Here is a 27307-nt window from a genome sequence, read left to right as displayed (position 1 = left end):
CAACATTTCAGCGTTCTGAGGCTAGTCGTTGAGGTACGTGAGATACATACATACATACATACCTACGACTGTACCTACTGTACAGACGTCATGAAAAACATCTCTTCTGAATCCAATTTTAAACCTTTTTGCAACGCATTTTGTGAAAAAGAATCCTTACGTACATCGTTAAAATTGCATTCGATAACATCGTTAAAATTGCATTCGATAACGGTCAAAATGGTTATTTCGTTGAAATATGATACCCGCAAATTTTCACGTTTACAATACTTCTTTTACTTCGTTCAAGGGAGTAATTATTGGACTTTCATTGATAGGTGTGGCCACGCGTATCATATTTGCCTGATCGTGCGCCCTCAAAGATTCACTTGTTTCGCTCTTTCGTGGTACAGCATTCATTTCAGATGAGGTCATCCTCGTTCAGCTTTTCACTCATAAAGCTAGGTTTTGTTTTGAGTGAAGAATTACGAAGCTCATTAAAAGAAAACAAAAATATATCAAACAAAACATGCGGTATACAACACTGGTTTCCGAAGATGAAAAGTCAGAAAAACAGCGACAGCTCGTTCAAAAATAAGCCAATCCGTATAAAATTTGAATATGTTGTCAAAGACGAGAATTGCTTAATAAAGCTTAAGTAGGCAAATTAGTGGCGTTGCGATCAAAATATGCCATTTGCGAGGAGCATAAAATTGTGTTTTACAGCAAGCCTGTAAATTGCAGTATGATAAGACGTCTGGGATAGCCAATTTGTAACAAGGACCTCCAGGTGTCGTTTGCCAAAAGAACTGCGATGGAAAGCGGTTGAGACGCTAAAAAGGAGAATAAAGTCAAACAGAAGTGGTCAGATGGTTAAATGTCAGTCGTTCTGTGGTTCAGAGACTTTGGCAAGAATTTCTAACCACAGATTCGGCATCTAGAGGACAAAAGACAGCCAACCGCTACGACGAACACTGATGACCGATATTTGTTCTTATGCTCACGAAGGAATAGAGACTCAACTCAATTCATTCCTCTTTTGCTGCAGCCACTCCAGTCAATTCTTGCTGCAACCCAACCCTAGTCAAAAGACGGACTTTCAGCTCCTCCACTTACGTCATAAGAGTATATAATAAGGAGCGCCTTACTTTGACTATAACTTAGAACTAGGTCTAAGACTATATCTTAGAACTTTATGAAAAAGTGCATCAGAACTTCCAAATCAAGTTCCTTCAATTTGTTCTCAAAAATGTGTGCAGCCACGCATTGTCATGATGGAACACAACTCCCTTTCCGTTGGCCAAGTCTGGCTGCTCTTTCTAGACTGCTTCGATCAAACGGTTCGCCAGGTTGCAGCAGATCATAATGGACAATTCCCTTTCAAACTCGACATCGAAATTTCAGGAATGGAATAAAGCAAACCACTGCTGGGTCTTTCGTTCACTCAGAGAATTTTCACAGTATACTTTGTAGGGTTTATATTTATTTTAACTAACATTTATTTTAAGTTTAAACTATCTTTCCTGTCAAGCCTTACTTTCTCCTGGAACTGCCAATGCCAGAGTATGTAAATTTTAGTAGAACGCGCAAGGATTCAAATTATCAGCGGAAGTATTCTGAGTTAAATAGAAAGGAAACGAGTTCGAAGTGTGCTTTCTTACTTCACGGGCGCGGAGGTAGTTAGTCAGAAATTGAAGAACCACGCGTTTCGGCCTGTGTGCTTGTCTCGGAGAATTGTTAATCTTTCAACGTGATATTCAGTGTTTTCTGAATTATCAGCGGTATTGTAGAACGCGGTGAGGTCAGTTACGTTTAGAGAGCCTCGTAGTTAGAATATTGTTATTATTTCTTTTGAGGTTCTTATTTTTATTTTACCGCCGGGTCGGCGTAGTTTGTGAGCGTCAAGAGCACGCAATTGTAATTTCTTAAGTTGAATAAAAAGGGACTTAAACTCTTCGCAAGACTCTGTCTAATTTCCAGTTACAGCAGTCACCACATCGTTGCGTACAGGTTGGAGGCGCGCAACTCTACATTGGCGCCCGAACACTTGTCGAACTGAAATGGCCGAAAATCGGATGGAAGCCGCGGGACAACAACAAGAAATGGCAAGCCAATTGGAAGGATTTGGATACTTGGTCCAGACGTTGAGAGTGTCAATCAAGCCAAACGTCAATTTCGAAGGAAAAAATTCGGTGGCGATATTTCTAGAAAACCTCGACAATCACTTTCAGCTCTACCCTGTGCCTGAAAGACAAAAAGTTGCCATCGCCACATCTGCACTAAGAGGACAGGCCGCGCTATGTTGGAAGAATATAGGCAAATTTTTATTAGGGGAATTTGGAGGCCAGACATATACATTTGAAAATTTCAAAAAATCGTTATTAAAGGCTTTCCCCATAGTGAAAGATCGAGCAAGGCTAGAAGCCGAACTATATAGTTTCTATCAACGGGATACAGAAGAATTAACGGACTTTATTCTGCGAAAAATTAAACTGACGGATATGCTGTATGGGAAGAAACCCGACGCGGAGATTATTGAAATAATCTTACCAAGATTGTTACCTGCTGTTCAAGACTACTTCGAAATTAGAAACCCAAGCACATTGCAGGAGCTCTTCGAATTGGCGGTGAAGTTTCAAAATCGCAGAATAGCGGAAAAAGCCAGAGGGGCAACGTATTCTCAAAGTACTCGAAGGCAATCTTCAAATGAGCAGACCAGAAATGCAAACCGCTCTTATGGGGGAAAGAGCTGTCAAGCTAACTCATCGAACCTCGAAGGTCAAGGCCCAAAAAGGAAATTTGAAAACAAACGTCCGCGTACCCAGAAGGCAGAAGTTGAAAGGAAAGCTTTAAACGAGTAGAGGGGCCTGTGAAAGCGACGGTCCAGACCCCGGAAGTTTTAAAAAAACCCTCAAAAATACACTTAAATACGGTCATCGTAAAGAACTCACATCTACCAATTATACAAGTCCTGGTTGGCGATGTACCAGTAGAAGCCCTCATCGATACAGGAGCAGAAGGTAATTTTCTGAGTGAGACATTTTTCAAAAAGAATTTTTATAGGATACGATTATTTAAAAACAAAAACACAGAAATTATAGCGGTGCAAGGAAAAACCTGTCACTGCATCGGGAAATTATCATTAAACATACAGGTAAAAGAGGACAGCCTCAAAGTATTAATTTTTGTAGTAAAACATCTGCAAAATCCTCTTATTATAGGTATGGAGTTTTTAAGGGCCGCGAGGGCCAAATTGAGTTTTCAGAACAGTTCTATTGTGCTGGAGATGAACCAGAGGGTGGTAGAACCTGTGGAACAACCGCAAGTTGACCTTAGCCATTTGAATGACCATGAAAGTCAAGCCATCCAGCAAGTGGTGAGTAATTTTTCAAACATGTTTTCAGAAAGGCCTGGTAGCTGTCAAATAGTTACGCATCAGATACAGTTAACTGCCGAAAAACCTCGTAGGACTAAACCGTATTGTTATGATAAACAAAAAGACCTAATCATCGAAGAGCATATTCAGGAAATGTTAAAGAACAAAATAATAACGCCCATAAATAGTGAGTACGCGAGTCCAGTCGTACTATGTAGGAAAAAGAACATATTTCCTCCTTCGGATAAAAGGGTGTGGAGGTTTGCTATCGATTACAGAAAACTGAATAGTATTACTAAATTCCCAGTTTACCCTTTGCCGGTTATAGAGGAAATTATCAGAAAGATTAAATCTAATAGATACATGACTACTTTGGAATTAACGTCTGGCTACTATTAAATAGCTATGAGACCCGAAGACATACATAAAACCGCGTTTATAACAAAATCGGGCATTTATGCATTTTTACGCATGCCCTTTGTGTTGTGTGGGGCCCCATCAACATTCCAGAGAGCTATGGACATTGTTCTAAAGCCTGTCCTAGGAAAATCGACTTTAATCTATCTAGATGATATAATTATAACGAGTAGTACGTTGGAACAACATATTAAAGATCTAGAAGTGTTTAAATTATTAAAAGAGGCCGGTCTTACAATTAACGCCTCAAAATGCAAGTTCGCAACTAAAGAACTTAAATATCTGGGTTATAAAATTTCGCAAAAGGGTATAGAAACTCAAGATTCAAAAATAAAAGCAATCAAGAATTTCCCACCTCCCAACACCGCCAAGAAACTTTCTTCTTTCCTTTTATGTTCTTACTATCGGTCATTCATAAAAGATTTCGCTAATATTGTTGAACAACTGTTAGTAATTAAAAGAAAGAAAAGTTAATTTACTTGGACAGCGGAAGCAAATACCGCATTTGAAAGATTAAAAGAAGCGCTCATCAAATACCCCTGTTTTGAAATTCCCGGAGGGGGACGAAAACCTGGAAGTTGCAGCAGATGCGTCGACTATGCGGTGGATGCGGTTCTTATGCAAAATAGCCATCCACTGGCATTTTTTAGTAAAACGTTGAATCAAACACAAAGGAATTATACAGCTACAGAGAGAGAAGCATTAGCCGTATTAATGGCGGTACACAAATTTCGAGTTTATTTCGGCAAAACGACAGTAACAGTCTTTTCGGATCATGCGGCTGTTGGTAAACTTTACTCGGAGAAAAACCTAACGCCCTGGTTAATAACATGGGCTTTAAAACTCCAAGAATATAATCTAATAATAAAATATAAACCGGGTAAGGAAAACAATGTAGCTGACGCACATTCTCGTATAAAACTGGATGATGAAGGTAATGAACTTAAATGTGCTGTGTTGACTTCAAAAATTTTATATTCTAGAGATACAATTATCGCTGTACTGAAAGCTGATCCTGAATTTGGAAGTATCTATGCATATTTGAAAGACCCCGAAAGCTTTGAACATACACATGTCGATGCGATAAGAAATAGAGCAGAAAACTATGAAATAATAGATAATTTATTATTCTATACGAAAACAACGAACGAAAATCTTGAGTATAAGCCAGTCATCCCAGCCTCCCTTCGACTAAGCATTTTGAAGGAGTTGCACGAAAAAAAAAACAGCGGGCCACCTCGGGGTCAGAAAGACTATAAAAAGGGTACGCGATGCGGTATATTTCCCGCAATTATACAAAATAGTAACTGCGTATGTCAGGTCCTGCAATCAATGTCAGTTAATAAATGATATTATTTACAGCCCGGTCGGGTACTTAAATAGCATTTGCGCTACATTTCCGAATGAAATTTTAGGCATAGATCTTCTTGGTCCTTTTTCCCCAGATTGAGTTAAATAAAAAACGCTTTATTTTAGTAATTGTATATCATTTTTCAAAATGAACAGAAATTGTCCCACTTAAACGCGCGTCAGCCAAAACAGTCGCAGATGCATTCTTACACAGATACATTTTAAAATAAGGTGCACCGATAAAAGTCATTAGCGATAACGGTAAACAATTCATTAGTCAAATATTTGAAAACATATGCACTGGACTTGGCATACGCCATATCAAAATGGTTCCGTATATACTACAGGCAAACATAGCAGAATGAGTTAATAAAAACATTGTATAAATAATTCGCAGTTACGTTAGCACACATCACAAGCGCTGGGATGGCTACATAAATGAGTTAGCTTATGCTTTAAGAACGGCAAATCACGATACTACGGGAAAAACCCCAGCAGAATTATTTTTAGGCCGAAAGTTAATTACGCCTTTAGCTAAATTATTCTTTGTGCAACAAAGAAAGCAAGAATTTAGACAGAAACATGTGCAAAAACTTATTGACCAGGCGATTAAAAGCTCGGATACGGCAAGAAATATGCAAAAAATATATTACGATAGAAAACGCCGTGAAGCAGATTTTAAAGTTGGGGATAAAGTATTGAAGCGGAAATTTTCTTTATCAAGTGCCCCAGACAATTTTACTGCAAAGTTAGCTCCAAAATTTGAAGGCCCCTATGTAATTCAGGAAATCAAAGGAGTCGTATTGTACCTTAAGAACTAGAGAGGGGAAATCTGTAAAGCAATTCCCGACCAGGTGAAAAAATACTATAATCAAAATGATTTTGAAATCCTTAAAAGTTTCTTGCAGGACTCAAGCGTAAAAGAAGTAGAAGGTCCCGAAATAATGTCACCCGTTCCACCACCCAAGAAGCAGAGAACTGAAGAGAGACCTAGCCCTCCTACAACGACGGTACCGAAAAGAAAAAACGAAAACTTTCAGACTCCAGCATTTAAGAAAAACAAGAATGCAAAGCCACCTTGGTAAAGAGGAAAAAAACCTTGGTAAAGAGGAAAACACCACCTACAACGTATCGCAGTAGAAATTATACATCAAGGATGATGCTCCCAGGGCCAGAGAGTCAGGTGCAAACAAGGCCGCCGTTCCGGAAAATAAAAAGACAGCAGGAGGAACGAAAAGACCACCAACAACAGAAGAAATTCAAGAATGACTCCAGACTGGAGGACGCCAAGACCAGCCGTCCAGGGGAAAAATGAAAAAGACAGCAACCCGACGATTACTACGCCAAGAGGCCAGCATGCAGAGGACGAAAACGAAAAATTTATGTGGACGACACTCGAAGGTCATTAATGAGAGGATTGACGTCCATGAAACCTATAACATGGGAGCAGTTCTGCCAGAAAAGAATGACGGAGTTCCAATCATCGAAAAGTCAAAGATAAGTTAAAATCTTCTATAAAATTTTTCTTTTGTTCCAAGATGTTATGCTTAAATACGAAGTTCTATGTTTTGAAAAGTCAATATGTCTCGGTTGAGACTTAGTTTTGTTTTACTTATTTAGCTAAGGCAAAAGTATTATTTTCTTTCAGTATAAAATCTAAGAACAAGCAGTTTCTGTTGGTTGAAAGACTAATTCTGTTATGTTAAAGCCAAAATTTGGCCGAAGATAAAAATAACTTCGTCTTCTTGTATTAATAAGAACTTTAATTTCAGTGCCGCCAGCTTGGCGAAGAATGAGTAAAGTAAAAATTTATTTTTCTCTTATTCATTTTATGGTAAATTGTAAAAATCATATGTATTAGAATTTTGTAAATGTACGTAAATACTTCAAAGTTATGTAAAAGTAGAATTTAGTCTAGAAGCATAAAATTTTAGATGCTAAAAGTAAATGCTCAAAAGCAATGAATTCAAATTTAAGTATTAAACTGTAGACAAAATCATGCTTTAGAGCGAAAGCCTGTATGTCTAAAGATGAATGAGGGGGAAGTATGAATGAATGTGTTTTGTAGGGTTCTCCACCTACACTTGAATTTTAAGAATGTTAAAGTAGCTCATGGAGTTGTAGAATGTCGAGTAAGGTGTGTCTATTTGGTCGTTGAATTCTAACAAATCATTGTGGTTAGGAGAAGTGTTGCAATACTAAAACACGAATATTCCCGTTTGACACCACACATGGTGGAGAGCCAGGGTAAAGTTAAATTCATGTTTGAATACTTGAATGAATGTGAATTAAGCAGTAACTAAGGAAAATAAATCGTTTAAAAACAAAAATTTATTCAGTGTCAAGAAAGTGTAAATTATAATGTATTTACAATGTTGTAGAAAGATACTGATACTTATTCCTTCCAGATGCTGGAAGGAAAAGAACAAGATTGATTACTGAAGTCCAGGAAAAGTTGCTGTAAGAAGAGAGATTGAAATAAGTATACACAGAAATTTATTATACCTTTTCTGAGATAAGATTTTTTTATGTGAACGAGGCTCTTAAAATTTAGTTCAGAATTGTAGAAACTTTACAACAGGTCGTTTGTAGGACCTGCTTCCAAGTTTTCCAAATTCTGGCAGCGGCAAATGTAGGGTTTATATTTATTTTAACTAACATTTATTTTAAGTTTAAACTATCTTTCCTGTAAAGCCTTACTTTACCCTGGAACTGCCAATGCCAGAGTATGTAAATTTTAGTAGAACGCGCAAGGATTCAAATTTATCAGCGGAAGTATTCTGAGTTAAATAAAAAGGAAACGAGTTCGAAGGTGTGCTTTCTTGCTTCACGAGTGTGGAAGTGGCTAGTTAGAAATTGAAGAACCACGCGTTTCGGCCTGTGTGCTTGCCTCGGAGAATTGTTAATCTTTCAACGTGATATTCAGAGTTTGCTGAATTATCAGCGGTATTGTAGAACGCGGTGAGGTCAGTTACGTTTAGAGAGCCTCGTAGTTAGAATATTGTTATTATTTCTTTTGAGGTTCTTATTTTTATTTTACCGCCGGGTCGGCGTAGTTTGTGAGCGTCAAGAGCATGCAATTATAATTTCTTAAGTTGAATAAAAAGGGACTTAAACTCTTCGCAAGACTCTGTCTAATTTCCAGTTTCAGTAGTCACCACTTTGTGTTGGCGACGCGCAACTCTACAACTTCACAAATTTTTCGGCAAGCTTTTGAAGCGTTTTTACCTTTTTTATAGTAAAAAAAATCCCACACCGTATTTCTTGAGATATTTCACTCATTTTCAAATCAATATAACTTTTCACACGAGCCACAAATTAAAAACCTATTTTCACAAACAAATGGAAGCTGAATGTCACCTTCGCACATGTTCGTTTGAGACAATCGGTAGAGTGCTGCTGGATATATAGGCATCAATACCATCTAGTAGCAAAAAAGCGCGGATATATTATGTGACCCAATATTTGCTCTCTTAAATAGATATTGCAAAGCACACAGAGAATATCCGCTTAAGTGAAGAGGTACATTTGTACAGAAGAATTTAAGGAAACTAGCGCGCTTCTAAGAGAAATCACGGAAACAAGAATGCTATTGTTGGATTCCGAACCTATCTCGGACTACCAGTGCCCAGCGACGTCATCCACTCGATGCTTGGTGGGTCAGCAAGTAAATGTAGCTTGCTTAGATTTCCTTATTCTAAGCTATACAAAAAAAAAAAATGCTTCAGATTGTGCTTTTATTCAAAGAAAGACATTTATATTAATCCATTCGCAAGATGTGAGAAACTGTACGCTTTTCATAATAATACAGATATAATTTATTATAAGTGATTTGACTGGCGCAGTGTATTTTAATTCCTCAAGGCATCAGAGGTAAAGATATTATTATCATACCTGTTTGTTTAAGATAAATAAAACATTTTGAAAGACAATTTGATTTGCGGCGTAAAAAGATTTAAAGAAAATAAAAAGATAGATCAAGCAAAAAATGGGCAGAAAGATGAGCATGCAAATTCAGAATTAAATGGATTGTTCGAATACTGCAGTTTATTGGTAAGGGATATTGCACAAAAAGAAAAGAAAATTCTCACTAATCTTATTCATTACTTCCAAAATATGGAAATATCAGCATCGAATTCCGATACTCTTCACCATAGTTGGACATTATGCATTCATTCGCGAAATCATTTCTTAGAGTGGTTAAGGAAAAAAAAAGAAACTGGCGTTAGATATTTGTGCTCAGATTTATCGAAGTTCAAATATTATTTCAGAACTTTTCCTTACGTTTAGTTTCCCGACGTTCTTTCCATCAAAAGTAAATATAATACACAAATAATATAATTACCGTTTTCGTAGAGGTAATACAGCCTCTTTTTCTACACAAACATATATTAACACATTAAAGAGAAATAAAACAGGGGTAGAGTAGACTTTAAGGTACCCCTTGTATTATGGCGAAGTTGTTGTTTGATTCATAGCCAAGTTGTTGTTTCATTTATGGTAGCCTGAGTAGTTGAATTTATGGAAACCCTATTGTGACGTAATCGGGTGCATGATTCTGGGAACTTTTGAATCATGGGATGTTTTGTAAGCGTTTTTGTGGTGTGTGTTGGTTTGATTCTTTAGACGGTAGAATGGCCGAATGTAGTAAGATTAATTTGAAGTTTCTGTACGATTTGGAGCGAAAGGGAAAAAGACCTTTAATTGACTGGTGTGTAAATGAAGGTATACTTAGTAGCTATTATAAGTGTCCTGTATGTAGGAAGGATAGGCGTCTAGTCGAACGTAAAAACCGTTTAGATGGATTTGAAAGGGTTTGTAGGAAGAAAGGTTCAGATGGTCACTATGTGAAGCGTTCGATCAGATAGAGTACCTGGCTTGAAAAAAGTCATTTGAGTATGATTGATATTTTGATTTTTACGTGGCTCTGGGTGTACGAAGCGAACTCGAAAATCATAGTAAGTGAATATTTGCTGTTGGTAGTGCTTAAATGTATAACATGTTTTTTCTTTTTTATGTTATTTTATTGTTTGGTTTAAAATGTATTTTATTGAGATTATGTATGTTTTGTGTGCCTATATTGTAGAATTTGGTGCTCCTTTGACTTTTTAAGTGAAAATATATCGATGCGTACATGGACAAAGATAAGAGTGCGCAATGCAAGTTTGTGGAATTCTGGGATTTTTTTTTTTAAGTGAAAATATGTCGACGTGTGCATGGATACCGAGTTTGTGCAATTGTTTATCTTGCTATTTTGGCTTTGTGTAGCCAAAATAACGAGTCAAAGAATTGTATAAAATCGGTATCCATGTACCGCCAAAAATCGCAAAGTTTCGCTAAGGGGTACCCTAAACTATACTTTTACCAAAAACAGAAAAGAAACATGTCAAAGTTAAACATAAAATTAGGAAAGTAACAACCTTATGTTAGGTGTAGATTTAGTCAAGATCTCAATCGAATTCGAGGGCAAGCAGGTACAGGTCCCTCTTCATTAGGAGCAAAGACATCTGCAAAACTGGAAAGCAGCTGCGATACTGTGATACTGTTTTTTATGCTGGTTTCAGCGCGAAATTCATCGCCCTCTTTCTAGCACCTCAGATGCCCCTGAACGGGGATTCCTCGCGTATGAGACCTTATTTGGATTGCTGCTAATGCGTGAACTAGATGTGGGAGAAAAACGTAGACCTTTACCTGTAATTACTGTGTTGCAAGAACACGGAGAAGTGAAGGTGGCATAACATGTCATATGTATGATACTTGTGTGTGAAATACCTACATGAAACACAAATCGTCCATTAGGGCCTTTGTGAAACGCAAAAATTTCCAGCGGGAAGGTGTAATGAAATTGTGTTTTGAAAGTGGAAATTAGCGGGCCCAACGGTGGTATTTACATCTTGCAGTAGTAAAGCAAACGAGAATGGTACGCCATCTATTGGCAAAAATAGCAACTGAATTGAAAAATTAAGTGAATATGATTTTTAAAGCATTAGGAAAGACTGGATTGGACTTAAAGTCATTAACTAAACAAGTTAAATAGAAGCTATTGAAGAATAGCTAATTAAAGAAGAATAGCTTTTCTTCAATAGCTTCTTTAATCGGTGAATTGTATTTTCTTGAAGCTTTTCATGTTCACAAAGACTTATCTTGTTTAGTTAATGACTTTAAGTCCAATCCAGTCCTTTCTAGAACTTTAAAAATTCTATTAACTTAATTTTTCGATTTCTTTGCTCCTGATGAAAAGGGATCTGTGCTTGGCAGCCTTCGAAATCGATTGACATCTTGACTAAATTTACGCCAAACATAACGTTGTTACTTTGCTGATTTCATCATTAAAGGAAAGTACTTCGACGTATGTACTGAGAGATAAGATTTTCACCCATTAAACTACATGAGTAGATTGGGAAAAGATTAGAGAATCATAAAAGTGTACATTTTATGACAAATTTTGCAAAACTCTAGTAAAATTAGGTTACCTTATAGGCTTTGCTTGTTTATCAGGACATGCTTTCACACAACAATAAATAAACTGGTAAAAGTCCCTTCTAGTTCATCCGGCTACGATTATGCACTTGCAGTTATGTAGGATTCAATTAGTCTTTTCAAAAGTTTGCAGAAATTTGCAAATTCTCTGTGTCTTATGTACGTATGTTCAAAAGATGAAAATTGTGATGAATGAGGATCATTAATTTAACATGAAGGCTTTGAGAAAGCTTAAATGACAGAGATATAGGTTTGCATTTGCTTCCAGCATGAATATGATATCGCAGTATTGATCAAATGATAAAACCACTGGCAGAGAATATTTTCTATATACAGTGTTAGAGAATATTGAAACGTCAAATCAGCAACAATATAGTGCAGATGTAAGCCGTAAGTCAAGTGATTAAACAAGAGAGATTTTTCTTTTGGGGAGATCAGATTTTAATGAAATGTTCAAGTAGGGAACCGAATATGTAAATGTTAATAATAGCGTATTATGGTAAATGTTACTAAACCTCGCTCACTCTTAGTTAAATGCTGGTAAAATATTCACTTAATGGCATATGCTGGGAGTGGTAATACCCTTATTCCAAACTGGATCATAAAGCTTGTGGTCTTGTCAGCATGATTTGTTGCATACGCATTTCATTCACAGATTTTGAAGGCATGAGAAGGTATATAATTTCGTTTTCCAGTTCTATAAATAATTACAGGTAACTTTCTAAGTGAGATCGGTGGAAAAGTTTAACGGTTTGAGTGCCTCTAATCACGTAACATTTCAAAAGAAGTAAGCAAACGATACCTCACATTCTTCAAAACAAAGAAGCTAAATATTTGGCCTCCAGTTTTACCTAGTAAGGAGAACTTTTAAAACTGTAGTAAGAAACAGAAGATGAAACTCTAAGAAAATTTTAACTGTAACTGCAAATTCTATGACTTCGCCCCAAAATTGGAAATTTCAAGTCGGGATTTTATGCAAAGACACAAAAAGGAAACGGCTTTCAGCTGAGAGTGAGGTAAGAAAGTTCTGCTACATAAAATAAACAATATCACAACAAAAATAGGCTCAATTGTGAATGCTGTTGAAGCAATACTTCTTACAAGACAAAATATTCAAGTTATCCAATCTTAAATTGAGACCGACTAAGAAAAGATAGAATTTTTTTCCAGAATAACTAATCTCGTAAGCGAAAATGCGAGTTATTCAGATTAAAGTTTAGTTCACGGATGAAGTTCAGCTTTCCTTTCGCAGGCTCATCAACAGGTAAAATAAAGTTGAAATTTTCGAATGCCCTTGATTCGTAAGTTGATCACCAATTTAAACAAATAGCAGTTCAATGTGCTCGTTTTGTCAGAGGTCATTTTAGATGCTAAAAAAAACTACTCTTTCGTGTTTATATCTTTATTTTTATGTTCTTTTTAATGTTAGATGGTTGAAAATCGAGAAGGCTCTTGAACATTTGTTTTTGGAAGTACGACATTTTGTACGGTGATATTTTAAAATTGCAAGGTCTTGCCCTTGCTTTCTTATTTTTTTTTTATTATTATTCTTTTTATTGTTTAAATAAATTAAATTAAAATATTATTTTTGCGTAGGAATGACTTATATTGTGATAATTGTTTCCCTTGCATTGCATTCTCCTCTAAAACTTCAATAGATTATCTTTCTAAAGGCTAAGTAATGTTTTCGTCGTAAACAGTAAATGAGAAGTCTATAAAACCGAAAATGATTGCTTTAGAATTAGAGATGGAGGATCCGCTCCGGAGCCGATTCAAAGAACCGATTTACTTAGTGTGCGAGTGATCTCCGATCCATCGAAAACAGTGTTCCAGCTAGTATGATATGTGTTCCTTCCCATCTGGCAGTGCGAGGATCTGTTTAAAGTACGTAGATTATAGGTGCTGGTTTCCTACTCGCATTACCAGCTGTCAGCGCTCTAGTCACGGATTACGGTCCTTCCCATCTTGATTATTCGCTCTTTTCATCTCTCGTTTTCTAGCCGCGGATATGATTTCTACGGAGTTTTCATTATTGCTCTTTTCACCGCTTTCGCGTTCCTGCTCTAACCGCAAATCTGGCTCCTGCGGTGTCTTGATTACTTGCTTTTTTCGCTTTCTTGCACCTGTTTTTTTGAGTTTCATTTCGATTTTTTGAGTACTGTGTCATAGTATAGCTATGCATATTAGGTATTGCGCCTTATACAATATTTTTGTAACATTTATGTAAAATACTAAATTGCATTTTTATTTATTTACTTATTTTACTAACAACTTATAGTCAAGAGCTGTGAATTAATCTTTAATCTTCCTTAGAATTAGTATATATTTATAAACAAATTTTTTTTTTTTTATCTAATGTAATGTTTCAAGGTTGAAGAGCAAAATCTGGACTCTACCATAGAGAAAAGCCTCGAGCGATATTTGGTAGCATTTCGTCAAATTAGTTTAAGAAAAAGGAAAATACCGGTATTTTTACTTGAATCTTGTAATATTTTATAACACATCATACTATTACTGTTACATAAGAAGAAGAAGAATATATTAAAAATTTTTAAATAAGAATAGATTAGGTAAATCTACTTTTAACTCTCTTTCCAAAATCCTAAATTATAAAAATCAAAATAAGAAAATGTTCAGGTAATTAAGAAGTATAATTTCATTCACTTCACCGGATAATTAAAATAGTTATCCAACAGTGTGTTTCCTTCTCTTTCTTCTTACATTAGAAAACTATATTTTTCTAATTAGTCTAAAGTCTTTAGTTTTCTATCAATAATTAGATTAGAAATTATTACCGTATTTAATGAAGTCTACTATACTTTCGTTTCATCTAATTCAATGATTATAAATTTAATTTTAATGGTTCACTAAGCGTTTATAATGTCTACAAGAGATCCTTTCGAAAGTTTTTAATCGGCGCACTTTTCAAATATTAATACTGAATTTTGCTTTTAAAAAATTACAGATGAAATAACATTACTTGAAAACTCAAAATGCTTCAACAGGCAATTAAATTCCAATTCTGCTGGCAATTAATTTACATTACTCTAATAATATTTGATTTTTATTTTCTTTTCACTTATTTTTCACAGATAACATTTTACATATATATAACGCAATAAATATTAACCCTTTAATGTTTTTAATTAGGACATTTTTTCTCTTTTATATTTTAATAGACAGAGTACATTTATTTTTCATATTTAGGATATGTCGTCATTTAATTAGCCGACATAATTAGTTTTTGTTCAAGACATTTGATATTTGCTCTTGTCAATGAATAAAAAGAATTGAAAGCAAATTATAACAGGAAAAAAGGTAATATAATAGTTTTGAGTTTATAATTAACAATGAAACTTCTAAATAACCAATAATATGAGTATCTCAAAGCAAAACAGGAGTGAACAGATTTACGAATTTCAGTCTATCTCATCTTTATTTGATTCTTTACCAAAAAAAAAAAAAAAAAAAAAAAAAAAAATTTAACATTGTTTATTCTAATTTAGAAATCAAAGAACAATGCTAAATTGTTTTTTCTGTTTCAAATATATGCAAGCATTGTTCTAAAATGGCTGGGTTTATTTCATGCTTATTATCTACGAATAAAATGTGTGAGACTAACACTTAACATAAGGGACTAAGGGATATGTGAAGACATTTAACATAAGACTAAATTAGGTGTATGCAGTTTTCGATGTTCCTAAGTCTGTAAACCAGTGGTATATTGCTAGGCAAAAATAGGTAAAAATCTGAAATAAAACTAAAAGCGGTCATTTTTGTGGCGAATACCTTTCTAAAACGGCTCCTCTGAAACTTTCCAGTATTTATGAGAGCGTAAACGGCCGTATGTATGCTATTTAGAGAGCATAAATGTCAGTTTTCTAAGGCGACTTATCTTAAAGAAGAATAAACTCATCTGGGACCGTGGCTGATAAGATTAGAGCGGATACATGGCATTTTATAGGGGGCAAGTAATGTCGATTTCTTACATTAAATTCAAACGAATAAATTTTCTACAAGTTTTTTTAATCAATAATATAATTACCCTCGTTATCAACAACGTTTTGCCATCTACTGTGCAGATTTTCAACCCCGGACCGGAAAAAATCAATTTCTTTTTGAGTAAAATATCTCGAGATGGCATTTTGAACATCATCCAAATTTTCAAATTTTTTGTCACCGAGAAAATATTGTAGCGATCAGAATAAATGGAAATCAGAGGGTGCGATATCAGGCGAGTATGATGGTTGAGGCAGTATCCCGACTCCAATTCATTATTTTTTTCCAATGTTCGTCTTGCACAGTCCGGTTGTGCATTGTCGTGTTGCAGAATGACACCTTTTCTGTTGACAATCGCCGATTGGTTCACTCGATCCAATTGTTCACAATAAAGGTCTGCATTAACAGTTTGTGCAGGTTTCAGCAATTTAAAATTAACAAATCCGCGAATACCCTACCAAACACACAGATTGAAAAGTTCCAGAAGCTCGAGAGCATAAAAAATATGCGGTATTGCAATCGTTGTTCTGGCGGCTTACTTATAAAATGAAAAGTAGCAGAATGTTAGTTAAAATTCAGGCGGGACACTTGAAAGAAAGTAATGAAATCAATCAAGCAACAATAAAGGCGTAAAATATAAAAGTAAAAGTGCAATTTAAATTAAAATTACTGAAACGGAATGAAACAAGTGTGTCAAAGATTAAAATCATCGAAAGAATATAGTGCCGAACGTGAATGGCAATACTGCCGTCAAGATCTTGACTGACTGGTGAATGTGTACCAACATGCAAAAATACAGGGGCTGGACAGAAATATGAAAACATCGAAATAAAAACATATTGCAGTGCCTGTTTTTGGCTCCTTTTAAAAATTTCCTTTTCCTTTGATATATATATGTGTGCGTGTTTGCTTGGTATTGACGATTGCAATAAAAAATGGTGGTGTACAATTGGTTGTTATAATAGCCTCCACATACGAAATTTCTATATTCTACGGCTAATCGTTTTTGAGGTTTGCGAGACAAATACATACATGTGTATGTACAGACGTATGAGCCTTATGAATTCATTTCAGGTTGGTTTTTATAATTCCTTTTGGGAAAAAACAATCGTCTCTTCTATTCGTGCGTACAAACGTCACCCAAAAGCATTGTCCCAATGGATTCAGAAATGGTCAAAATGGGTATTTCTTTTGAAATACTGTTGATTCATTAGGTTACTTTAAAGCAGGAGGCATGAAAAATGAGAAATGCCCTCACCGGGGCTCGAACCTTGGACCTCTTGAATACGCGCCGAGTGTGCTAACCGTAACAGAACGAGGACATGCAGAAAAGAGGGAGAAAATACGGTATATACACACATTTTTAAAGGGTCACTGGGGATTAGGGGACCCATTCGCCAAATCCTGGTGGTGAGGAATTATCATCCGCCAACTTTTAATTCGGGCGTCACTGTAGAGTTATTAGGTTATTTTGAAGCAGGTGTACCTGAATAATGTGCACTGCTCTCGCCGGGACTCGAACATGGACCTCTCCATTATGTGCCGAGTTTGCTAACCGTTACATCACGAAGCCTTGCAGAAATTAGGGAGAAAATATCTTATAATATGATACCCGAAAATTTTTGTGATTACAATATTTCCTTTAATTCGTGCAAGAAAGTAAAAAGAACCACAGCAAAGTGAAAGACTGGTCAGTCAAACCATGACATCCTTAGAACTACAGAGGAAATTCGCAGAGTACTTCATGTTAAGTCCCTTTGTGAAAGGAACATATTATAATAATCTGATTAAATTCTTGCTCTTACTGTGGTTTACATATTATATCTCTTTAACCCCAATGTTGTTATCACAGCTTGCTTCATGCAAGCTGTGATAAATTCTGACAAGCTAGCACAAATTCCTTGCTGCTTATTACTTAGGGTTGGTAATTTTCTCTCGGTGAAACAAACAAATACGAGAAAAACATATTATTAAAAAGAAAATCAAAGCCACCGAACTTCGCTTTTTTTATTTTTTCCTTAATTTTATGTATTATTTTGCTTTCAAATATCTACAGGATTTAATGTCATGATGTAAATTTAGTTCCTTAAATTTTGAAAAAGACTTTAAAAGTTCAGAGGTATTTTCTCCCTCCTTCCTGCATGTCTTCGTGGTGTAACGGTAGCACAACGGCGCGTATTCGAAAGGTCCCGGTTCAAGTCCCGGCGAGGAGATTGCTAATTTTTCATGTCTCCTGCTTCAAAATAACCTAATGACTCTACAAGGTAAAAGTAATTTACCAATCTTATAGGCTTAATATAACGTTAGGAATAAAGTGAGATTCAGAAAGTTCTATACTTAACATAAAATGGATACAGGAATACGAACAGAAATACGCGTTAATTCAAATTGATATAAATCATTAATGTTTATTCCAGCGTGCCTACGTCATCATTTTGAAACTGAGGTACAAAATTATCTAATTACAGAAATATTTTTCCAGAATATCTCGAACTCATATTATATATACTCAATTACCTATTCGAATCAGTAAAGTACAACAGTAATTTGCATAGAGAAAGTAATCCCCTCAGAAATCGCATTCGTTACGCAAGACACCATTTCCAGTAGGTTACTTAAGGAACAATTTTAATTTGTTCTCAAGCTCAGTCCAAAATCCATCCTAAAACTTCGTAAGAAATTTCAGAGAATGGCCTAAAAACACCTAAATAATTGAAATCTCTAGTAATTTAATAATTAGCTTAAAATAATTGCATACAGTACTGTGGGTAGAAAGGGCTTTAGTTCAGGTTAATTGGAATCTTCGCAGTATTCCACTGAAAATGGATGATAATTCTTTAACTTTGCATACCTTCCCCTTGTATTCAGGAAGTTTAATTTGTTCGTATTGATAAAGGTCAAATTCAGTTCCTCTCTAACATCTGAAACGTCCGTGTATATGAACTTTTGTTAGAATGGGTTTCCTTCCCCTCCTGCGAAGTAGAATGCTACAACATTAACAGTAACCTACTTAAGCAAAGTGATTACTTCTCTCTTACGATCTTTGAGCAGTTTCACCCAGTGTATACTCTTCCCTTAGGAAACGATTGCAACTGCGAGCATCAATAGCTACTCGTTGATGCTTAACATAGAGGAAGAAAGATGCATTCAAATAAGAGAAGTACTTTAAAAGAATGGTTAGCATGTCATTTAACAATGCCCGAAACCAGTGAGCCATGCACTGACGTGATGGAGTGAAAGCATAAGGTAGGAAATAAACGCAGACGTTTGGACGACCAGCCTTACCAGGTGCATGCCAGCCGAGCACTGCCACGTGAATGCGCAGGTAATATGGGTGACTTCGCTATGAAAGAGTTAAGTTGTTTAATGTGGTCTTTCTCATCTTTTTGGGATGATCCAATGGAATTTCTTTTCTTTTGAACAAATTATCCTTCTATTCTCTCTTTTAAATGGAATGCCGTTTCTTGGCTATGACACGAGCTTAAATAAATATTCTTTTCAAGAAATGTGAAATCAATTTAGTTTCCTGTTCCTCAGAAAGTTCTTAATAGTATAATAAAGACGAATCATGTGACTGTGCTTCTCATCCTTAGTAGAAAAAACTTCTAGGGCTAGCTCATGTTCCTCCTCAAGCTGAGACTTGCAGTTTTTCAATAGTAATAAAATCTTAAGAAATGTGTTTATTGGCTGGTTGCTTTTTTTAAATTTTGGTTCTTTTGTTTTTCCATAAGCATTTCTTTACAGCATTCTGCTGAATATAAAAAATTGCAGATTTTCTTTATGTTAGTTAACCAGTTATTTTACGATTCATACTTTTACTGTAACTTCTTCTTTTCGTTTCCAAGCTAGAATGCGAATTAGCTTGCACGTATTTAAGATAAGTCGTTTGAATTGTCAGACAAAGCCTCTCGAGACGATGTTACTAGGTTGCTAGGTCACATAAGACTGGTACTTCTTGAGCCTTGCATTATAATTACCGATACTGAAAATCCCACGCCGGTTAGATTGTGAGATAACTGCGCGTTAAATTAATCTGCGTTGCCTTTGGTTACTAGTTTAATTTAAATTTTGCATTTAACTGACTGTTACTCTGAGTTACATTTCCACAACTGGCTGACTGATTTATAACCACAAGGTGTAACTTCTGTTTTTCTCAGTTTTAAATAAAGGGTCTTTTATACCCTTCTCAAGTTTCAGTTCCGACACTACTTGAATGACTGCAAAGACCATTTGCAGTTATACACAGACCGGACCCAAATATCGCCAAATAGTCGGAAGGTTTAGCAACTTTTGCCCTTCCTTGCCAAATTTGGGGATAAAAGTCAGTCGCCGAAACCGTCGCCAGCTTGGCGATATTTCGCCAGTTTAACGAGATAGCTACTTACTTTAGTGTTAAATAGACTTGCCCTTGTAATCTTACTTTTACGGCAGAGCTTGTTATCTTTGGACTTTCAATCACACAAAACTCGTAACAATATTATAGAAAGAAAAACTTCCTTATTAGAAATATTTACTCTCGCTATTAAATTAATTGCATTCATTTTTAATAAATTATTGATTAGTTTCTTTAGCTATGTTTCAAATGTCAAATATCGAGTTATGAAACTGATATTTCTTTTATTTTGAAATAAAACAACGCTAGTCTTTTAACAAACTCAGTTCATTTCGAAAGGAAATTAAATTTTTCTATTGATTATTTTGTTGCTTTTCATTTTACGAGTGCTTTAATTTAAGTATCATTTCTAATCTTCAAAATCTCATTACTGCTGATTAAGAATAAAAACATTAAAGATGGGTTTGTAACAACTGTTGATGGCTTTTAACATTTATTTCTGAGATCAGAACTAAACAGTTTATTAAATTTATTTTACCGAATAGAAATGTGTTTTATTCTTAAAATCATTGATAATAAAATAAAGGGATAATGGGAGTTTTATTAAAAATGATAATTTGATTTAGCTTTGACATAATTTATGAATATGTCCAAAAGATATTTATTTTTATTTAATCACTTTTATCCAGTAAAGATTAATAGCTGATACGAAGTTATTTTCTTCAATCTTAGCTTTATTAGAAAATGTATCATTTAAATTTTTGGGTTTTTACTGTTGAGAAAATACACCATTAGGATTTCAGTTCCCAGCACACAAAATTCCTTATTTTTATAAGGAATGCTGAAGAGATGCAGCTACGAGTTTTACATTTTAAACACTGACATGTATTTGAAATTTAAACAATCCTTCAAACAGAGGAGGAGTTTCAGAAGAGCCTTGGTTGCCTCTCACATTATCATTTTATTTTTTAATTGTTACAAATGTAATGAAATCAAGTTTCTATTCGGGGTGAAAGAAAGTAAGCACTAAATTTTGTAGAAGTCATTTATATCACTTCAACGTCACACTTGCGTGATGCAGCTGCAGTATTTGTGTCGTTCAGCAAGCATCCAACATTCACTCCTACTACTATAAGGATGTTGTTGTTGTCACAAATCTCACTTGTCTGACATCAGAACAAGCCCACGAAATTCAAAGTGGCAAGGAGTACAAAATTACATCTGTCACTGGCAAGAACCTTGGACAACATATAAACGACAGTAAGATTTTGAGCAGTTCGACCTCAGCTTGGGGAGAGAGCACCCGTAGGTGATTGCGAGGGTCTTCCATCCCTCTTCCCTATCTCAAATCCACAAGAGAGGACTTTTGGATCGCCATATATTTAGACGGCCTCCATGCCGTAAAGACACTGTACATTTATAAACATCCATGCCTTCTCTTAGATTCGACCCAGGACGCATTGGTACGGTAGTCAGCGTCATTAGCCACAAATCCATTTGGCGTGTACTATAATAAGATGAATTAGGGAACCAATCAGTTAAGTTTACTATATCTTCACGTGTTCAAATTTAAAATACAAGTAGCTGCAGTAAAAATTTTAATAAAACGTTCGGCAGAGGAAAACGTAATGAAGGATCCCCTCGCCATGGTTGCAAAATTTTTCAGGAGATTTGCGAAAAGAAATAAACCCCGTATGGCATTTGACAATTTGAATAAAAGCAAGAAATTACAGTGGGTGCCTCACGAAATCGCTAAAGAAAGCAAAGCATGTTGCTTGAAAGCGTATTCTTAGGTTTTAAGACGTAAAAGAGAAATGTTTTGCAATAAATTGTGCCTGGCTGAGAAACAAACATAATATAACAATCGCACAGTTTTGACACAGGCTTGAAAATAAAAAAAGTTCCAGAATGGACTCCACATTTTTGCATCCAGAATGATGCTGTTTATCAGAATGCGTTCTTCTGCTGGTGTTATCCACAACTCATAACTTCAACAATTTTGTTTGGTACTTGCTTTTGAGCTTGTTTGCAAAAGTCTTGTCCTGAAGTTGCTATTAGTCATGGAAAATCAGCGGAAATCATTCTAAACTTTTGTTTAATGGCCAAACGCGTTTTTCATAAGCACTAGTCGCGAACGCCTCAGCTATCTATCATTTAGTCGTCTCCTGCAATGTTACCCAGGGTGAACCGCAAAGGGGTAAACTGATTTTATGCCTGTGAAAAAGGGGGTAGATAAATACAAATATCCACGTCATCTCTAGGATTCAAACTGAATCAAAAGGTAGGGAAACCAGCAGCATTTACCATCAACAGTCATTTTCAAATATATCCTCCTACTTTACACATCAAGAATAGGATTTATTAAATGATTAAAGCATAGCATTATAGCATACAGGGTGTTTCAGCAAAACGGTTACAGACTTTCAGGAGAGCTAGAGAACACCCAAACTACTGAAAATCGCATAGCAAAGAATGGTCGGAAATGCTTTCCTGGCGCAGTAGTAACAACACAAAACATGAGAAAGAAAGGACACGAATGCGGTCAGAAAACATGTCTATTATGTTTACTGGAGAAGTCAAATAACAAGAATAAGATTTGTAAACGTTTTTCAGGACTAGGTTCGTTCATTGAAACCAGTCCTGCAAAGCTTACAAATATTGTGCTGATTATCGTTGTTTCACTTCTCCAATAATCATTATTCGACATGTCATTTTAACCTAAAATGTCTATTATGCTTAGTAGAGCAGAAACCAAGAAATAAGAATAGAAACATACAACAATCGTCATGAAAAAAGTGTTCAAATTTACGACACTAGACCGAGATGCAGGCTTCACATCTCGAATGCATGGAAGATCGCGTGTTTTGGAGAATACTGGGCGTATCCCGGACTTCTCCAGCAGCTGATACAATGCGTGCAACAAGGTTGTCAGCACTGTTAAAGTGGCTTTCGTACACCAGTGTGTTGACATACCCCTAGGCCCTAGAGGCAGGGAAGTAGTCAATGCAAATGTGGTCAGGCGATCATGCTGGCAAATGAACCAGACAATTCCTGCTAATCCAAAGCTGAGGATATGCTGCATTTAGGGGGAGATTCACATGAAGGCTGTTAATGTATGCTAAAATTTCCCATTCCCAATATTTTAACTGTACGTATCATAATAAACATGATTTCTCACCCTTTTCGCGTCCTTCCTTTTTTGGGTTTTTGTTTCTCTATCGCGCCAGGAAAACATTTCCGACAATGCATTGTATCATCTGGGTGTACTTTATCTCTCCTGAAAATCTGAAACCATTTTTCTGAAACCCTCTCTATAGTACCTGAAAATTGTATGCTACAAGAAGCAAAGAAATTTTGATTTGTGTTGAAAGCCGTTTTCACACGAGTCTGATCCGTATTTAAAGATATTTCTCAGTTTTATTTATGGCCAATATTCAAGGAAATAAAAACTGTACCCATCTTTCTGAAACACCCTACATGCTTTCCATAATGATTAAAGTTATGTATTTTGTTTATATTTCTTTATTAGTATTTCATCACACTTTAGAAAACAAGGTTACAGAAAGTTATCCAAGTAGTTTATAAATGGCAAACAATTGATTTAAAATTAAATTAGCTTACCGTTCAACGCTCATAGATGTGAGAGTGAGTACAGAACATATGGCTGAAACGTTCTGGACGTAGTGGACGAACTTGCAGCAAAACTCGCCTAAAGTCCATGAATAAGAAAACAGCTGACCAAACTGAAAAGAACAAATATTTTTCAGTTGAAATATACACAGAGATATAAAAATGCTTATAAAAATTATAACTAATAATAAGATCTCATATATTTATAGCTCAAAATTTACATTCATTCATTCTTTACTAGTATCAAAAACGGTATCTTTGACTCGAAAGGAATCTCATAGTTTTGTAAATTTCTAATTAGAATACTAAAATTGAATTTTTTGAAGAACTGCCTACGCATCTTCGTGAAGAGCGCATCCGATTACAAGTTTAGTACGGTATTTAAAAGTCCTAAGGGTTTTGAAAAGAAAACCCTTTGGACCTTAAAAATGCTTAATTTCAGTCCAAGTTTGCAAAAATGTAAAAGCACAAGGTATTTTGTTTACCTTTTCATTCCTCCATTTTAATTGTGAGATCAAAACACTTGTTACCTCACATATTTCTCCCGTTGAGATATATTTTCTAAACACTTAGTTATTTTACGAGTTAATTCTTGAGGGTTGGATTTAATACATTTTCGTTTCTTTAGATATCCTATTGCTATATTTATCACCAAACTTGAATTTTCATATTTATAAAAATATTTTTTCTCATATGTTTTAAAGAAAGAGACATTATTTATATTAATGTAACACATTATTTTATACATTCGTACATTGTGACATTACTCTCGATTTGTTCTTTTTCACTCAGGTAAAAAAATAACACCTTGTTTCAGCATATTTGGAAAGTCCACTATAGTTTCAGAGTACGAATTATGTAAAAGATCTAAGTCCTAGAATTCGAATTCCAAGTCTTACAAAGATAGACGAAAATAATAGTAGTTGCACACCAGAGCACGCAGTAAGAAAGGCAAAAATTCCTTTAGTATTAATTCCAACGTTGTAATTCTTAACTTAAAGTACATGCCTAATCAAATAAAGACATGGCTGATGTTGAAAACTCTTCCCAACAATAAACAAAACAATGCGACACTTTTGGGCGTTTTCCGTTGATGTCTAAGTAAGAAATAAAGGTAATACACAAAACTTAAAAAATCCCTCTTCTTTGGCTGGAATGTCTGAAAGCTTTTAAATTTAACTTTTTTTCCAGTCATTCCTCAATTCATCATATCAATGTAGAGCGTCTTTGCAACATGGCTTATAAAACTTTTGTTTTCTGTTTTGATTGTTAACTTTTTTTTATTAAAAATCACGTTCTTGGCGCTTACGTCACATAAATTCCGATTCAACAGCAAAATCACAAAGTAATAAAAACAACATTAAATTAATAATTGCAGATACATAGTCTCGCGAACTGGAGATAAAAATGTTTTATTTCGAACCGTCTTGCCAGTGCTCGCTTTGAAATCTTTGAGTTTGTTAATGAAAAATACGTTAAAAATTTACAAAATGAGAAATGGATAATAAAAAAAATTTGAAATTCAAAATTCAGGCCGCCAGGTGCCCATGTCCGGGGGGAGCACGTTTTTATTCAAAATTTGTTGGCTCTAGGTACCGTTGTTTTTTCACATTGCGGGAAACATACGTACATTCATGCAGATTTTTCGTTATTTAATTTCTTTAGATATAATACAGAGCGGTAATATTCGGTGGCAACAATTTGAAAAATACAACGTAGACATTAACGATTGTTATTTTTAGCCCATAAGAGTATTCTAGTCCCAAATAGATATTAGTCTCGAAAGGGCATTTTGCGTTGAATCTCTTTTAGCAAAAGTGCATATGTTTTACTAGAAGTAATTCAACGCAAAATGCCGTTTCTAGGTTAATATCCCATTTGGGACTAGCGCCCTTTTGGGCTAAAGAGAATCATTAACGTTCGCATAACTTTTATAGTTTCAAGTGATGTTTCCACTTCCAGGTTCTGAGTTTCCCATCGTAATGGTTTTTTTGAGCCCATTCCTGACTTTACATTCGAGCTAATTCAGCTGTAACCAACATATCGACTTGGATAGATTAATAGAATCCGAAGCAAGGTCTGGTATGTTGCTACTGCTGTCAGATAACTCTTTAAAAATAAAAATTAATTATTAAAATTTTTAAAATAAAATTATTAATGTGACTGAAATCAGGTAATACCTAAAAATTTGTTCTGAAATATGTTCACATCAATTACTTAAAATGTTACCTGTTTGTATCAATTATTCCGAAATATGATATCAAAGTTAGCGGAATGAACTCCAGTTCTTTAAAAGCAATTTCGCCAAGGATTTTGCCAAGGAAAACAAGCAGAACAGCATTGCCATTGGCGATAAAGCATTTCCTGGGAAAGTTACGTCTCTCCCATTCATTGCCACATATGCGAATTAACTTCATTGTCTTAATACCGACAGTAAAGTTTCTTGCTAGAAAATAGTGTATATAAATAAACCACTGCAATTATTAGGTAGATTCTTTATCATTCAAAATTCCCTTCAACGCGACTCTTGGAATTATGAAAGCTTTTGACGTTGTAAGGTATTTTACTTTAATTAACCAATTATTATGATTTAAGCCTTCTAACGTCCGTAATCCTTTGGAAAATCCAAATTAGTTTTTTTTCCCGTGGGGCATTTAAGCTGAGGGTTTTGAATGTTTAGATGAGAACTTCTGGCAGTCACGTCTTGTGATACTTACTATCGCTACCTTGGCTTTACCCTCTAACCTGCAAAGCCGTAGATATTTTTGTGTTATCTGTAATATCGTATATGCATATTAAAATATGTCAAAGAAATTAAGGCAATGCATTAAAAGTACACAAATCCAGGTATAAAATACCAGGGGAATTTTTACATTAAAATCAAGAAAATAATTTTTTCTCATAGTAGTATTGGAAAATTTGTGCTTTTATTAGCGAAAACCCTGGTCGGTCAAGTCATATTCCGGCTTTAGCGTCTTGCAAGCCTTTTTTCAATTCCAAAATACGCGCTGGAAAAATTCTGAGCCAGCTTTTAATTAGTCTATTTTATAAGCTGTCTCTAGCGCAAGAAGCAAAAGTTCGAGTTTTCAAATCTGATATCTTTTTCACGTTCCACTAGATCTGAACGCTTCATCACAAGCGTAAAGGAAAGCAGTCCATAGTTTCTGGATTAAGGTGAAATTTCTGACTAATTGAAGCCTAAATATTTATCAAAAAGAATTAAAAGTCACACACTAATTTTTAAGTTAATCTTGAATAATACACGTAGAGATATTTCACGCTATTTGATTGTTAAATACAACCTTCAAATTTAGAAATACTATTTGTAGTGCTTAAGAAGTCCTCATGTTCCCGCGAATCAGGGAGTTCAAGCGCTGAAAATCCCCATCGCAAATAGCATTCCCATGTATCGATCGCGAACACGATTTCCCCAATGCTATTCAATTTCCACTGTTATCTCTCTGCTGAAATTCCCTCAATTATTCTCCAATTTAGTAGCTTCTCCAAACAATCCAAATGGCATGAATGCGATTTTAACTGCACTTTTTAAGCCTACGGGATGTTCCTGTTAGGGAACTTGAAAATAGTGTTTTTCTTGATTCAGTTCTTTAGTATAATTTAAGTACATGTAAAAAATTATGAAACGCAGATTCAAATAAAAACAATTAGGGTTGTAACTCAACAAGACATTTACTTATGCAACTGAGATAGTGAGTAAGGTTTCTCACAGGCTTGTTACTATT

General features: G+C 35.2%; 1 protein-coding gene across 2 annotated transcripts in view; it reads right to left on the bottom strand.

Moving 5' to 3' along the window:
• Positions 1-27307, bottom strand: part of LOC118187546 (QRFP-like peptide receptor) — a 696437-nt gene that overhangs the window by 275686 nt on the left and 393444 nt on the right. For both annotated transcript variants that reach the window (XM_085810979.1, XM_085810980.1), the window contains exon 5: positions 23556-23677. In XM_085810979.1, the coding sequence (XP_085667105.1) occupies positions 23556-23677 (122 nt within the window). The remainder of the gene's footprint in view (positions 1-23555; positions 23678-27307) is intronic.

The sequence above is a fragment of the Stegodyphus dumicola genome, chromosome 2 (genome assembly GCF_044657685.1).
Source record: "Stegodyphus dumicola isolate Sdum_Otavi_A_Nest chromosome 2, ASM4465768v1".
Lineage (NCBI taxonomy): Eukaryota > Metazoa > Arthropoda > Arachnida > Araneae > Eresidae > Stegodyphus > Stegodyphus dumicola.
This window is presented reverse-complemented; position numbering and strand designations above follow the sequence as displayed.